Source organism: Symphalangus syndactylus, chromosome 16, assembly GCF_028878055.3.
Source record: "Symphalangus syndactylus isolate Jambi chromosome 16, NHGRI_mSymSyn1-v2.1_pri, whole genome shotgun sequence".
Classification (NCBI taxonomy): Eukaryota; Metazoa; Chordata; class Mammalia; order Primates; family Hylobatidae; genus Symphalangus; species Symphalangus syndactylus.
In genome coordinates, this window is record NC_072438.2 from 91,969,716 (window position 1) to 91,985,947 (window position 16,232).

General features: G+C 52.3%; 1 protein-coding gene across 2 annotated transcripts in view; it reads left to right on the forward strand.

Annotated features, from left to right (window-relative positions):
- DAP (death associated protein) overlaps nt 1–5,181 on the forward strand; it is an 81,110-nt gene extending 75,929 nt beyond the window's left edge. The window contains exons 3-5 of one of the 2 annotated variants that reach the window (XM_055245428.2): nt 1,573–1,615; nt 3,243–3,404; nt 3,964–5,181. In XM_055245428.2, the coding sequence (XP_055101403.1) occupies nt 1,573–1,615; nt 3,243–3,356 (157 nt within the window). In that variant the 3' untranslated portion in view covers nt 3,357–3,404; nt 3,964–5,181. Of the gene's footprint in view, nt 1–1,572; nt 1,616–3,242 lie in introns of both variants that reach the window. The other variant, XM_055245427.2, reaches the window with a different exon arrangement.
- Nucleotides 5,182–16,232: the final 11,051 nt, after the last annotated feature.

Here is a 16,232-nt window from a genome sequence, read left to right on the forward strand (position 1 = left end):
CAGAAATTACTTGGGGGAATTTCAGGTGTTTTTGGTAAACTCTTTGGGGAAGTAGTCAGTGAACTTGCGGAATGCTGGGACTTTTGCCTGCAGCAAAACAAAGCTAAGACAAGTGGATTCCTTAAAAAGACCACCGGCAGCAGAGGAGAAGCAGAGCTGGGAAGAGACAGGCTGGGGAGCTCAGGGGATAAATTCTATCCCCTCTTCCCAGTAGGGCTGGCCTTAAGCAAAACTGAGCCAAGAGGGACCTCCGTGAGTGTCCCCGATCGATCGCGCTGTCCCAGCTGGGCTGACCTTGTATTCACCTCCTGGTCTTGGGTGTCTGTACCTCTTGGTGGAGGCATTTTGGAAGTGCACACACCTTTTCACTACCTCAAACTGTGTCCTGATATTTTTAAATTATGGCACACGTAGCCATAAAAAATAAGTGTACAGAAGAGTATATAATTACATGGAGAGATGCTTGCCATAGCCTTAGTTCAGAAGGCAGATTACAAAACAGTGTAACTATTTTTGTAAGAAAAAAGTTAATAAGAAGACAAGCACGTACATCTGTCCATAGAAGGAAAGCCTGCAAGGATAGCCCCATGTTAACAGCGCGTGTTTCCAGGTGGTAGACCTGCTGGCGATTTGAGCCTGTTTGGGCTTGTCTGTTTTTTGACACTGAGCTGTATTGCTTTGGTACTGCATGCATTCCCTCAATACTCCACAGTTTGAGTGAACTCATTGTGAGTTAACATGTCAAGAGGTGACAAGTTTCCCAAGGACCTTATATTTGTAATGCTCAGGGATTGATGGGGGATGGGAGGTTTGTGTTGGCTCTGGAATCTCCCCTATGAGGACGCTGGAAGGGGAATCCTAGGACTGAGGAGGCAGTGAGAAAGTCTCCAAGTCCACACCATGTAAAGCTACTTCTCCCCTGCTTTAGGGAAGCACCTGTTTCACAATCTCATTAAATCAAAATAACTCGGCTTGCCTATAGTTAAAATGTGTTGATTTAACCAAAAAACAAAAGTAGGCTGGGCATGGTGGCTCATCCCTGTAATCCCAGCACTTTGGGAGGCCAAGGTGGAAGGATGCCTTGAGGCCAGGAGTTTGAGACTAGCCTGGGCAACATAGCAAGACCCTGTCCCTACAAAAATAAAAAAAATAGCCAGGTATGATGATGCACACCTGTTGTCCCAGCTACTCGGGAGACTGAAGCAGGATCACTGGAGTCTAGGTGTTGGAGGCTGCTATGAGCTATGATCGTGCCTCTGCATTCCAGCCTGGGTGACAGAGACCCTGTCTCTAAAAAAAACACAAATAGAAAGTGCTTGAAGGCAATTCACTTGCAGTTGGCTGCAGTCTCTTTCTCTCTCGTACTTGAGGCTGAACTAACCTCAGGAGAAGGAGGCTCCCGAGCCCTGTAGTGTGATCACTACAAGAAATAACGCAGAGGAGAGGTTTTCTCCCGATTCCGCCTCCACACCCTCCAGCCTGGCCCATCCACATACACGTTGTCTGCCACCGTGTCCCCTGTTGAGGACTGTTTGTTTTGTTAAATCTGCCTTTTCCCTTCTTTTTTTCCAGTCCACCTAAACCCACTGTGTTCATCTCTGGGGTCATCGCCCGGGTAAGTCTGGGAGCATCTGCGGTGGGTTTGAGGCTTTTGCATGGCAGCATGGAGTCTCCTGGTTCCTTCTGGTTTTGTTAAACTCTACCTGGAATAACCCAGCACCACCGCTCATCTCATCTGTGGCCATGACTCTCTTCGTTGCCACATTTCCCCAGAGAGTGCTTCTGCAGACCGCAGGCCAGACTCACAGTTTGGGTCACATCCTTTACCTTTCCAGAGCCGCTGTCTGGTGAGACCCAACATTGTGACGTAAGCGCAGACCTCCCACCAGTAAACTCCCACCAGCGAACCCCTGCCAGGGAACCCCACAGTATTGCCGTCCACAGGGCTGCTGTTCTCAGAACGTTCACTTTCTTATCAGAGGATGTCTGAAGAAAGTGCCAGTGTTGGGGACAGCCCACTGTTGGTGGAGCTGTGACCACAGCCAGTCAACCTGCCAGCCAGTCAACCTGCCAGCCAGAGAAGTGTGGCTCCAGCCTGCCCATGTGGACCACACCCTGGCCACACCCACGGTTGGCACAGAAGCCCATTGATCCCTCTGGAAAATAGCGAGTCCCTCCTGAGACTGGGCAGGCCAAACCCGGCTCTGCCTCGTAGGCGCCCTGTGCATTTCCTGCCTGGCCAGCTTCCCAGGCCTGGCTCACAGCTGTGGTGGCACATCTGAACTTAAGATCCTGGATTTGGTTCTGTCCTGCCCCCAATTTAAATAGTCACAAATACAGATGTAGCAGAAGAAAGCCCCCAGCATCCAAGTGAGTTCTGTGGGAGTCACATGTTCCTGTGTCTCACGGCATGGGGCAGAGCCAGTAAGCATTCTTGCTGTCCTGCCAGTGTGTAGGCCTCAGTGCCACCTGCCATTCCCTGGTTTTGATGGCCCAGGCCCCCCACCACACACAGGCTTCCACCTTCCTTTACCCATTCACAGTCCATGCCTGCCCTTCAGGGACGCTGGTGGGCACTGGCCTGGAGCTTCCTCACATACAAACCCCATGCTTCCTGCAGGGATGCTGGTGGGCACTGGCCTGGGGCTTCCTCACGTACAAACCCCATGCTTCCTGCAGGGATGCTGGTGGGCGCTGGCCTGGGGCTTCCTCATATGCAAACCCCATGCTTCCTGCAGGGATGCTGGTGGGCACTGGCCTGGGGCTTCCTCACGTACAAACCCCATGCTTCCTGCAGGGATGCTGGTGGGCACTGGCCTGGGGCTTCCTCATATGCAAACCCCATGCTTCCTGCAGGGATGCTGGTGGGCGCTGGCCTGGGGCTTCCTCATATGCAAACCCCATGCTTCCTGCAGGGATGCTGGTGGGCTCTGGCCTGGGGCTTCCTCACATACAAACCCCATGCTTCCTGCAGGGACGCTGGTGGGCGCTGGCCTGGGGCTTCCTCACCCATGAACCCCATGCTTCCTGCAGGGACGCTGGTGGGCGCTGGCCTGGGGCTTCCTCACATACAAACCCACTGCTTCCTGCAGAGATACTGTTGGGCACTGGCCTGGGGGCTTCCTCACCCATGAACCCCATGCTTCCTGCAGAAATGCTGGTGGGCACTGCCCTGGGGCTTCCTCACCCACAAACCCCATGCTTCCTGTTGATCAACCTGAGCTTTCCGTGTATCCTGACAGGGTGACAAAGATTTCCCCCCGGCGGCCGCGCAGGTGGCTCACCAGAAGCCGCATGCCTCCATGGACAAGCATCCTTCCCCAAGAACCCAGCACATCCAGCAGCCACGCAAGTGAGCCTGGAGCCCACCAGCCTCCCCTGCGGCCCCAGCTCTGCTGCACTTGGTATTTCCCCAACACAGAGAACCAGCACTTTCTCCCAAATCCTACTTTGCTGGGAAATCTAAGGCAAAACCAAGTGCTCTGTCCTTTGCCTTACATTTCCGTATTTAAAACTAGAAACAGCTCCAGCCCAAACCTTGTTTATGGGGAGTCCGGTTGGATATCATTTGAGGATCATTGTGCCCCTAGAGGTGCCATTAGCAGAATTTGCCAAGATCCGAGAAAAACTTTAGCTTTAGTTCTGTTGTAGCAGTCGCCTGACATCCTTGTCTGTGGTCTTAAAAACAAGAAGGCACACATTTGAGAGGATGAGATTAAGGTTAGGAGAAAAGCTTAGTCACTGCATGCTTTTTAGTATGGGACAACAAAATCTTAACACCTGTGGGAGGGTAAGAAATAAAGGAATGAGTTTGGGCGGCCCCTTAGAAAGGCCCTTAGAGGCAGGGAACAGCAATGCCGAATTTCCCTCTCTTGTGAGATGGTATATCCTGTGCAGGCTGATGAGGCACCCATGAGAAAAGCCGAAAAAGCATGCATCTTAGAAATAGCCCCTCAATTCCAGGAGTCAACATGCCAAAGAATGAGGCTGGAGGCACGTAGCTCCGAGGGAGGACTTCTGGTGCGAGATCTCGGCGCGGCAAGCCCAGCATCGCCTCAGCCCAGACAGGCCCCACCAGGAGATCAAGCAAGGGCTGCCTTTCAGGAATCACCTCCTGAGCCACTTCAGAGTTCTCGAAGTGACCACGGACCAGAGTGGAGGAATAGACTTCTAGTTCATTCTGGGACACTTGAGCCAGAGAGTTGAAAGCTTGGAAAGACCAGATAAGAAACCTGCCCTTTGTCTCCCTAGGGACATGAGACACCACATTCCATTTGTGCTAGAAAAACCAGTCCACTGATGAGTCGAACTGTTCCAAATGCCTCCCACCCCGTGTGCACAGCTGCCTGGGTCCGTCGTCACTTGGGTGCGTCAGATTGTCCTCTGATTTTTAGATGAATATCCTGTCTAGAGATGTCCTAGTCTGCTCACCGGCTGGTGGCAGTAGGGTACCCTGAATCTTCGAAAAGCCAGAGGGTTCGCCTAGTCAGACGAAACTCCAGAACAATGCTTGTGGAGGGCCTGACTGTCCTGCTCACCCACAGCCGATCTGCTGCAGGTCAGCAACTGTGCCATGAGCAGCTGCCAACCACCAGCCTTTCTGGTGCTGTTCTCCAGTTCACATCTGCCAGCTGGTGAGGGCAGAGGCAGACCTGGTCAGACCCAGCGCCCTTCCTCCCTGAGGGAGCACGGCACAGCCTCACGCTTGAAAGGCGGTGTTTGGTTTCCCATCTAATCAACTTAAGGGAAGCCGGCATGTACCCTTCAAGGCCCTGTTACCACCTATTTCCTGATCAGTTGGTATAAACTGAGGGTGGCTTTTAGAGACCCAGACTTGGTCAGCAGCGCTGCCATGGAACACTCCAGCAAGCACCTCCCAGCGTGCCTTTCGGAGCAGCACCCAGGAGGGGATGCCGTGCTCCAGCAACACCAGGTCAGGCCCGTGCAGACCTCTGCCCTGCCACTGCAGAAATCCAGAAGCATCCTTAATGCTTCTCAGTCTTCAGCCGAAGGGAGGGCTGTTATTTCCAGAGGTGTGCTTTTTATGTACTTTTAGCTAGATCTGGCATGCATCTGTGGGCTTTAGATCATTAAATCCAAAATGTTTGCCTAAATGAGTTTATCAGTTGTTAACTTCAAGAATATTAATGATTTATAATAAAGCTCCTGCATTTCTCTCCAGCTTTGTTTTTTTTTTATAGATCAGAGATTCCCTTTTACATTTTACCAGGGTTGCCAGATGGTTTCAGTAGAAATACAAACGTGTACATGATTGATAGGTATTTTCAGAACTTATTTTCCAGATAGATAGAAAAGTAGAACTCTTGGACACCTAGTGACTTGAGTCTCTAATGATCTACTTAAAATGTCAGAACACGGAAAAGCTTAATACCATTGACTAAAACATACTACTTGGGCCCAGCAGCTGGCCTGTGCCAGGTAGGCCCTTTGGGAACAGATTTAAGAGAGAATGATTGATTAATAGTAAGCCCAGAGGTGACAGCGAGCAGCTTTTGATGTACAAGACGTTTGCCTTAATCAGAAGGTCTCCTGTAACCCTTGTGAGAAAATAATCACAACTATTACACTGGCGATCTAGAATCAAATCGGAATTTGAGTGGGAGGGGCCTGAGGTTTTCTCACCCAGGGCCATATTTGTCAGGGAGCACCAGAGAGAGCACCAGGGGCCACATTCAGAGCCCTGGCTTGGGTGTGGCTGGAGCCCACACCTCCAACAACCCTGGCCTTGCCTGGTGTTGCCTCTGAAGCTGCTGCTTGTATTCCTGCCTCCTGGCTCCCATGCTAAGCTGAGGACAGGAACTAGGGCCGTACTCATTTTCTGTCACTGGGCAGAGAGTCCATTCTCAGTAAATACATTGTGGTGGCCAGAAATGCCAAGCATCCAGCAAGCAATGGAACAGAACCACCCCCAGGGCTCTCCACATCATTCCTGAACATCATTATCCTGTGTCAGTTTTCTATTGCTGCCTTAACAAAGTCACAAATTAAGCCACAAACTGGGTGGCTTAAAACAACAGGAGTATATTCTCTCACAGTTCTGGAGAGGTTTGAAATCAGTGTGTTGGCCAGGCCACACTCCCTCCGCAGGCTCAGTGGGAGTTCCTGGCCTCACCCAGCTCCTGGCGGCTGTGGCCATCCTTGGCGTTCCTTGGCGTGTGGGCAGCATCACTCTGGTCTCTGACTCTGCTGTCATATAGCCATCCCCTGTCTGTGTGTCTGTCTCCAAATCTGCCTTGTTTTCTGAGGATACCAGTCATTAGATGAATGCCCACCCTATTCCAGTATGACCTCGCCTTCACTAATTACACCTGCAGAGACTCTGTTTCCAATTAAGGTCACATTCAGAGGCACTGAGATTTAGGACTTCAACATATCTTTTGGGGAAACATCGTTCACCCAAGAACATCACCCATATGCTGAAAAGCCAGAAACCTCACTCCCAGTTCACACCATTCGAAGAACAGTTCACTTAGTGCATTGCTTTTCTGCAAAAACTTTGCTGGGAGAACCATCACCTGCTGCAGGTTTCATGATAGAGCATCTCTAGCCGTGCAGCAGCCCAAGCCTGGCTGCAGGATGTACAGAGAAAAGACTGGAAGCAGAGACATGAAGGGACAGGACCCTTGGCTGCAGAGGCTGCCTGTCCCTGGGTCCAGTGGCCGTGGGATTACTTGCCATCGCATGTGTCCTCAGCCTAGAGAGTCACGGTGTTGCCACTGTGCTCCATAGATGGTGATTGTACCATTTTATAGGAGGAAAGACTGAAGTTCAGGGTCCAGTGTCAAAGCCACTGTTAGCAGATGGCCAATAAGCACATCAAAAGATGCTCAACGTCTTTAGTCACCAGGGAGATGCAGATCAAAGCCACAATGAAATACCACTTCACCAAGATGGCTAGAACCAAAAAGTCAACGGCACAAGGGTACTGACAGGAACGCAGAGAAATTGGAACTCATACAGTGCTGTTGGGTGCAAAATGGTGCAGCCACTTGGGAAAAGAGTCCCAAGTGAAAAAACAGTGAGAAAAACAGTTTCTCAAACAATTAAACATAGAGTTATATGACCCAGCAATCCACTCTTAGGTATATACACCCAAGAAAAATGAAACGACATGTCCATGCAAAAACTTGTAAAGAAATGATTATAGCAGCATTATTCATAATAGCCAAAAGGAAGAAACAACACAAATGTCCATCCACTGAAGAATGAATGAACAAAATGTATAGCCACATAGTGGAGTACTAAGCCATGAAAAGGAATGAAGGACTGATACACACTACAACATGGATGAACTCTGAGAACATCATGCTATGTGAAAGAAGCCAGTCACCAAAGATCACATGTGTGATGTCATTCATATGAAATGTCCACAACAGAGAAATCTGTAGAGACAGTGCTTGCTTAGGGCTGGTAGGGGGCAGGGGGGGTAGGAAACTGATGGCCAAAGGGTACAGAGTCTCTTCTTGAGGTGATGAAAATATTCTAAAATCAACCATGTTAATACTTGCACATAACCATTAATATGCTATTTAAAAGCCTTGAATTATACACGTTAGGTGAATTGTGTGGTATGGGAAATACATCTCAATAAAGATGTTTCTTTTAAAAGTCACTGTTAGCAAATGGCAGAGCTGAGGCTTGAATCCAGATCATTCTGATCCCACAGCACATCACACCTCACCCTGCCATGGTCTTGGGACTAAATAACAGAAAACACAGAATGTTGTTTGATGGGAAGGGCAAGGGGGTCAAGAGCATGCTGCGGTTTCAAGGCTGGATGGCCAGGATGTTGGCAAAGGTGTTAAGAAAAGCCAACATGAATGGAGGAGGAATTAATGCGGGAAGCAAGAGACCATTCCGGGCAGAGTCCAGTGTGCCCACGTGGCCTCCAAGCAGAGCTACTGTGCAGGGCTTTGACAAGGTGAGAGCAACGCTTGGAGGGATGCCAGGGCTGGAGAGCCATCTGGGATCCATCTGCTTGGAGATGCTGATAAAGGCAGGGACTCAGTGACGGAGAGGCCATGGAGACACACTGAAGGCATGAGTGCAGAGGCGCCAGGTGAGGGAAGGTTGGAGAGGCACATCGGCACACACAAGGTCATGAGTGCCAGGGGTTCTGGCAGATGGGACACAGGGAGCTGCAGACAGGTGACTGCATTCTTATCACCCTGTGGCCCTAGAGCAGGGGCTTCTGGTAAGTGGAGAGACAGAAGCCAGATTTCACAAAATTAGGAATGGAAAAGTTTGCCTATAATGGGAAGCTGTAGGTAAGACCCTCACTGGAGGGGAGGGGAGGTTTGAAGAAGAAAAGTTGTTTTTAGCCTGAGCTAAAGGGAGACTTGAACATGCTTGTGGGGAAAGGCCCCAGAGTGATTTAAGGCATAAGAAAGAGAACAACTGCATGATGTTCATTGACAGCAGAGGTCCCGGGGCCTCACAGAGGGTGAGCTCATGAGCCAAAGCAGGAAGGTCACCCTTGAGGGGAGGTGAGAGGGACAGAAGTCAATGTGGATGCAAGAAAGTCACACTGAGATTGGGAAGAGGACAGCAGAGAGCACCCACCGCAGATGCACAGCCAGCCTTCTCAACAAACCTATGAGAAAGCTTCTGCAGAATAGGGCACTGAGAAGATCGGGATGTTTGAGACGCAAGGCCACTAACAGATGATTTGAAAGATTACTGAGCCTGGAAAGACTGAGCTGAGACAGAGGAGAGTGGATCTGTAGTGGAATTGATGCATCCAATCTTAGGACTTTCTCTAGCCATGACTGGGGGAGCTTGGAAGAGGTAGAGGCTGCCTGCAGTGAAGTGTGGGGATTAACATGGGGCCAGAGCATGGCCATGGGCCGAAGGATCAAGAATGCTTCCCGCAGTGCCCAGAATCACCGAGCCCGGGGCCCAGCCCAGAGGACAGGGATGGCTGACTCACACCAGGTGCTCCTTCTGTGCAGGCACGCATTATTGTGCTGAGCCATAGACGTGGACCATCTGCTCCAGGAGATGGATCCCCATATCCTCATACCATTTACAAGATGAGGAAACTGAGGTTTGGAAGACTTGGGACTTGCACTCAGACAGTGTCACCATAAAGGCTTATGTTCAATTACCAAACCTTATCACCTGCTAGCCCAGAAGGGACAGATACCAAGGAGAGGGCAGCTCGGAGGTCTGAAGGAGGCAAGAGAGACCGGCAGTCAGAGAAACTCAGGGGAGCTAGTCAGCAGCATGGCAAGGAGCCATTTGAGGAAAGTCGAGGAAACGAGAAAACCTGGAAGGGCCAGTGTGGATGCTGAGACCCCAGAGACTATGAAACTGATACTGCAATCCTCAGGGAAGCAGCACATCCCAGGGGTGATTAGATGATAGCAGCAAGGACTGGGAAAGGCTGAGCTTAAACAGAAGGCATAAAACACGGAGAAAGGAGACCTGTAAGGAGGACAAATGCTGACCTAAAAACCCCCACAGGGAGCAAGAAGCTCTGCTTAGCTGCTGCCCCTGGATTAGGGACACGGTGTGGGGGACAACTGTCCTCTGCTGCGCAGAGCTGGGGAAGACAGCGTCGTGAGCACCTATGTGTGGTAATGGCCAGGTGGTGAATGGCAGGCTTGAGGAAGGGCGAGGGGGGATGGCATTGCACCGGGGCAAGCACAGGCCCTAGAGTCACCCCTGCTCAGGCTCAAACCTCAGCCCTGCTGGAGCGAGAGCTTCCTCCATGAGCATCTCTGGACCCCAGTCTCCACCTACCCAATTGCACCTCTGCACTCTCAGTTTTGTGAGCATGAGAAGAAGTCATACACGCTAACCTCATGGTTAATACAGATGCTCAGTAAATGAGAGGTATGACTGGGATCACGAGGACAGGACTCCCAGCATGGACAAAGGGTGCTAGAGGGGTACAGAGGTTTGCAGCTGGCAAGAAGATTCCAGAAAGGGCTGGTTGGATCAATGCCAATCAAGATTGTGTTCAGGAACAATGAGGAGATAGAGAGGAGGCCGGGGGCCCAGGTAAGTGTTGGTGGAGCAGGGATGGGCAGGATGGTGCTGGGCCCTAAGGACCCTCCAGGGGCCACCTGTCACCCAGAGGTCAGCGGCGTGTGCGTGCCTCTGGCTCCCGCATGCCATCCACCGCAGTCTCTGGGCTCAGGTGGCCCCAGCACAAAGCACAGCGCCTTGAATGTTTTCGCTGAGAAATTTCTTCATAACGTTTACAAGTGTTACTGGAATGATCCAAGACTGGAGGGGTTACCAAGAGGAGCATATCGTTTTCCAGTGCCCCTGACTCATTCACCTGCTGCCCCATGGACCACAAGCCCTGAGCTCTCCCCTGCGACCACCCGAGAAGCAAGCAGCCCCTCCCCACGCCTGCAATGTGCCCTTGGGACATCCCTGTTGCCCCACCCTGAGCCAGAGGCCAGGTCCCTGGGGCCGCCCCCTCTCTCAGCAGACCCCTCCTGGAGGGAGAGAATTCCTGGGACATTTCCTTTCTGGGTCCAGGGAGGAAGGAGAACAGGGACCCTATTCAAATGTGTCCTGGAGTTCTGCCACCTCAACACCATTTCAAAGAACCTCCTTAGCTCCAGTTCTTCAAACTAGAACCGGCCCCTGATGGAGCCAGTGCCTGGACTGCAGAACCCGGAAGCTCAGGCGGGGCTCAGGTTCAGGTGCCTCCTGCCACTTACTAGGTTTGGGCACCAGGTGAACCCCCGTGTGTGTATCAGGAAGTGAAGCTACAAGGTGTGATGTGCCCATGGCTTGGACAGAAACCTGGCCAAGGAGACCGTGGAATGACCACCAGCCAAGCGGAGGGCACACCCAGGCCTGGATGAGCACCACGTAAGCAGCCTGAGAAAGGGCAGGGATTGGGGGCGAGAGAACAGAGCCATGGGGAGATATGGCCAGACCCAGTGGCTTTGTCATTCATTGGTTATTGTTAAAGCATCTGCCTCTGCCTCGGCAGCCTGTGCTATTCTGCTGTTCTGCAGCTTTTCTTGTTTTCACAGCTGCTGTGCTGGTTAAATGCTTCTTTTTACAAGTTCGAAAGTAAACTTCTTTTTCCCTAAGACTTGGCATCCTGCTGGCCTCTGCAGTATAAAAACAAAAACAAAACAAAACGAAAAAAACAGGCATTTTGTAACCCTCTCATGAGGCGCCTGCAGCCATATGCGCCTGAAGAACGGGGAGGGAGGGAGGGAGTGGTTGGTGGTGGCAAACCATGAGGCTTTGCGAACTTGAGACATCCTCATCACAGTTGTATTCGCCAGGTCCTCCAGAGAAATAGAACCAGTAGGGGATGTGTTTGTGTGCACGTGTTTATCCATGTGTACACACACGTGCACACATATAGGAAGAGACTTATTTTAAGGAATTGGCTCATGAGATTATGGAGCCTAGCAAATCCCATGTCTGCAGGGATGGCAGGAAGCTGGAGGCCCAGGAAGAGCTGGTGCTGCTATTCAAGTCCAAAAGCTGTCTGCTGGCAGAACTCCCTCTTGCTCAGGGAAGGTCGGTCTTCTGTTCTATGCAAGCCTTCAACTGATTGGATGCGGCCCACCCACATAATGGAGGACAGTCCGCTTGACTCAGAAAGTCTACTGATTTAAATGTTAATCTCAAATCACAAATCCCAAAACACCCTTACAGAAACATCTAGGATAATGTTTAACCACATATCTGGGCGTCATGACCCAGCCAAGTTGACACATAAAATTAGCTAATGTAAGTGTTCATTGCGGCTGAATTTTCTCTGGGTCCTTAAAGCATCTTGGATGTGTTTTTACTTCGACCTATCTGCACATCTTTACTAGCTTCTGTCTAGCATTCGCCTTGCTCTTCCAAACAGAGTTTCTAAAATTCAATTAAGGGCATTCATGACAAGAGAAAATTATTTTCCCTCATCCTCTCCTTTAATCCTAAATATTTTCATAAATCCAACTGCCATGCTTTCAAAAAAATCTAATTTGTCAACTGGAAAAGCCCCAGCATGGTCTGCTATAATGAACTAATATAATCTGGAGGATTTGGAACTCTACCCAGAAGCCCGGAATGAGCTTTTGATTACATTTCGACATCAGCATTCTGCACTGCCAAGGGTCACTGAAAAGAAAGACTCCAACATTTTGTAGCATAAGGACTCAGTTTCCTGTGCAAGTCCCCAGAAACCCACTTGTGTTATTCTTTAAATAGGGATGTACTGAGAACATGGAATGTGCTTAGAGGACTAATAATGATCTTCATTATTTCTAGGCAATGATTTTCACCTGGGGGTGATGTTGCCCCCCAGGGAACATTTGACACTGTCTGGAAGTTGCTAGTGGATGGAGGCCAGAGATGCCACTAAAAATCTATAATAATGCAATTAAACAATCAAAAGCAAATTTCCCTCAACCTGGAATCCTGAAAAAAAAAAAAAAAATACATGTGTTTCAGTGATGACAGTGCGTTTCGTGGAAGCAGCTAACGTAGCTCAAGCTTGTTTGTGTTTTCCAGTTCCTGGAGCAGAAAATAGTAAATTGCTGTGATGCAGATTTGCTCCTGGACGCAATGGAAAATTTTAGATAAAGCAAATCTTTGCCTTCAGGGAGAGCGTTCAGTGGCTCTCCAGCATAATGGTTGTTTTCTCAATCACTGATACAAAGAAGAGCCAAGATCAATGTCCTCGGTGGCTTCCCAGCACACTCACCTAGGGCAGGAAGGACAGTCACACTGGCTTTTGGCTCAGCTATTTAAATATTCTCAAAAACAGGTCTAGAAACCTCTTTGCAAACAATTACAGCTGCTTTCCAAAATGAACCATGTGTCCCTCAAGCTGATTAACCTCCCAGTTATCAGTGTGCATGGCAAAGGGATAAATAGCTGAGAGGAAAATGTGTGTGTCTGCAGAACAGCAGCATGAAAAGAAACTCATGTAGGTAAAGATCTCCTTCAGGGCAGGGACTTTGCCCTTGTCCTGTGTCCCTGTCTGCTAGCAGAATTCCTACCTATCGCAGCCCCTCAACAAATCCCTGTTTCTATCACAGGAGTGAAGGCTAGATGTGACTTCTGGGGAAAAGTGGTCATTTCTTACCATACCTGGCACTTACCCAAGCCCCCAAACTAACCGGACGATAGACTAGGAATGCTGGCACCCACCATTTCCGTCAGACTCTGAAAATGTTCAATTAGTTGGTTCCGCTTTTAGCTGCAACATGTGCAACTAGATTGCGTCACGCATATATAAAAGACAAATTTCAGAGCACTGTACAAAAAAAAACTTTTCAAAAGATGCAAGTTTCATCACAAATTCGCTACCTTGTATAGCAATGACACCTCCATCCTCACCCAGTGGGACCAGTGGCCAATGCAAGAAACCCACATCCTGAGGCTTGCCCCGTCATAGGCAAGGCTGTGCCTAAGAAGACAGACCGGAGTACAAAGCATCTCTAAACAAAAACAACCACAGCCATAATTAATACATGCATAAAAACAATACCTAAGAAACGGTGTTTGGGTTAATTATGAATCATTTCCATCATGCATACTAAGGAAATCATCTCAAATTACTTTGAAATGTCACATCACATATATTTAACAGCCCTAACATGATGCTAAGGACTTCGTATATGTATTGTTTAGTTTCACAGCTAAAGTATTTTTCCTGCCTTAATACTATTTTTTTTCAGCCTAATAGTTATTCGGCTATCCTCACAGATGCTCTTAGTATATCAAAAGGATCCCAAAGAACGTTATCCTAGGGAACAATAACAAAACCGAAAGATTATTACTTTTCAGGTGCAACACTATTGCAGTGTCTAAGAAAGAGCATTGCCTGCCTGCCTGCCTGCCTGCCCGCCCGCCCGCCCGCCTGCCCGCCTGCCCGCCCGCCTGCCCGCCTGCCCGCCTGCCCGCCTGCCCGCCTGCCTGCCTGCCTTCTTTCTTTCTTTGTTTTCTTTCTTTCTATCCCTCTGTGGCCCCGGCTGCAATCTACTCGGCTCCCTGCTGCCCGCGCCCCGGACTACCTGGGACTGCCGGCGCACGCCACCGCTGCCTGCTTTTTCTCCTTTGGCTGCAGGCACGCGTTCGCCATCTTGGCCGCGCTGGTCGCCGGCTCCTGGCGCCGGGTGCTCTGCCCGCCTCGGCCTCCCGAGGTACTGGGACTGCAGACGGAGTCTCGCTCACCTGGTGCTCGGTGTTACCCGGGCTGGAGTGCGGTGGCGTGGTCTGGCCTCGCGACAGCCTCCGCCTCCCAGCCGCCTGCCTTGGCCTACCAGGGTGCTGGGATTGCAGCCCCTGCCCGGCCGCCGCCCCATCTGGGAGGTGGGGAGCATCTCTGCCCGGCCGCCCCGTCCGGGAAGAAGTGAGTAGCGCCTCTGCCCGGCCGCCCCGTCTGGGAAGAAGTGAGGAGCGCCTCTGCCCGGCCTCCCCATCCGGGAAGAAGTGAGGAGCGCCTCTGCCCGGCCACCCATCGTCTGGGAAGTGAGGAGCGCCTCTGCCCGGCCGCCCCGTCCGGGAGGAAGTGAGGAACGCCTCTGCCCGGCCGCCCCGTCCGGGAGGAAGTGAGGAGCGCCTCTGCCCGGCCGCCCCGTCCAGGAGGAAGTGAGGAGCGCCTCTGCCCGGCCTCCCCGTCCGGGAGGAAGTGAGGAGAGCCTCTGCCCGGCCACCCATCGTCTGGGAGGTGAGGAGCGCCTCTGCCCGGCCGCCCCATCTGGGAAGTGAGGAGCCCCTCTGCCCGGCCACCCACCGTCTGGGAAGTGAGGAGCGCCTCTGCCCGACCACCCATCGTCTGGGAAGTGAGGAGCGCCTCTGCCCGGCCGCCCCGTCTGGGAAGTGAGGAGCGCCTCTGCCCGGCCGCCCCATCCGGGAAGAAGTGAGGAGCGCCTCTGCCCGGCCACCCATCGTCTGGGAGGTGAGGAGTGCCTCTGCCCGGCCACCCATCGTCTGGGAGGTGAGAAGCGCCTCTGCCCGGCCGCCCCGTCTGGGAAGTGAGGAGCGCCTCTGCCCGGCCGCCCCGTCTGGGAAGTGAGGAGCGCCTCTGCCCGGCCACCCATCGTCTGGGAAATGAGGAGCGCCTCTGCCCGGCCGCCCCGTCTGGGAAGTGAGGAGCGCCTCTGCCCGGCCACCCATCGTCTGGGAAGTGAGGAGCGCCTCTGCCCGGCCACCCATCGTCTGGGAAGTGAGGAGCGCCTTGGCCCGGCCGCCCCGTCTGGGAAGTGAGGAGCGCCTCTGCCCGACCACCCACCGTCTGGGAAGTGAGGAGCGCCTCTGCCCGGCCGCCCCGTCCGGGAGGAAGTGAGGAGCGCCTCTGCCCAGCCACCCCATCCGGGAGGAAGTGAGGAGCGCCTCTGCCCGGCCGCCCCGTCTGGGAAGTGAGGAGTGCCTCTGCCCGGCCGCCCCGTCTGGGAAGTGAGGAGCGCCTCTGCCCGGCCACCCACCGTCTGGGAAGTGAGGAGCGCCTCTGCCCGACCACCCACCGTCTGGGAAGTGAGGAGCGCCTCTGCCCAGCCGCCCCGTCCAGGAAGAAGTGAGGAGCACCTCTGCCCGGCCGCCCCGTCCGGGAAGAAGTGAGTAGCGCCTCTGCCCGGCCGCCCCATTGGGGAAAAAGTGAGGAGCGCCTCTGCCCGGCCGCCCCGTCCGGGAAGAAGTGAGGAGCGCCTCTGCCCAGCCTCCCCATCCGGGAAGAAGTGAGGAGCGCCTCTGCCTGGCCGCCCCATACAGGAAGAAGTGAGGAGCGCCTCTGCCCGGCCGCCCCGTCCGGGAAGAAGTGAGGAGCGCCTCTGCCCGGCCGCCCCATCTGGGAAGTGAGGAGCGCCTCTGCCCGGCCACCCATCGTCTGGGAAGTGAGGAGCGCCTCTGCCCGGCCACCTATCGTCTGGGAAGAAGTGAGGAGCATCTCTGCCTGGCCGCCCCGTCTGGGAGGTCTACCACAGAGACCAGAAGCAATGTGGGGGCTGGTTGTGGTGGCTCACGCCTGTGGTCCCGGCACTCTGGGGGGCGAGGCGGGTTGATCACTTTGGGCTAGGAGTTCGAGACCAGTCTGGCCAACTTGGCGAAACATGAAAAATACAACAGACAAACCAACCAACCAACTCAGTGACAACAAAACAGGTCTACCCTGGAGTCATACTCTAATTTTTTCTATTTTCCTCCCTTTCTGATCCTTTATCCCACTTTCTTTTTCTTCCTCTTCCTTCTCCCTCTTGTCAAATAGGGGATTGAGTTATTATCACTGATCCACA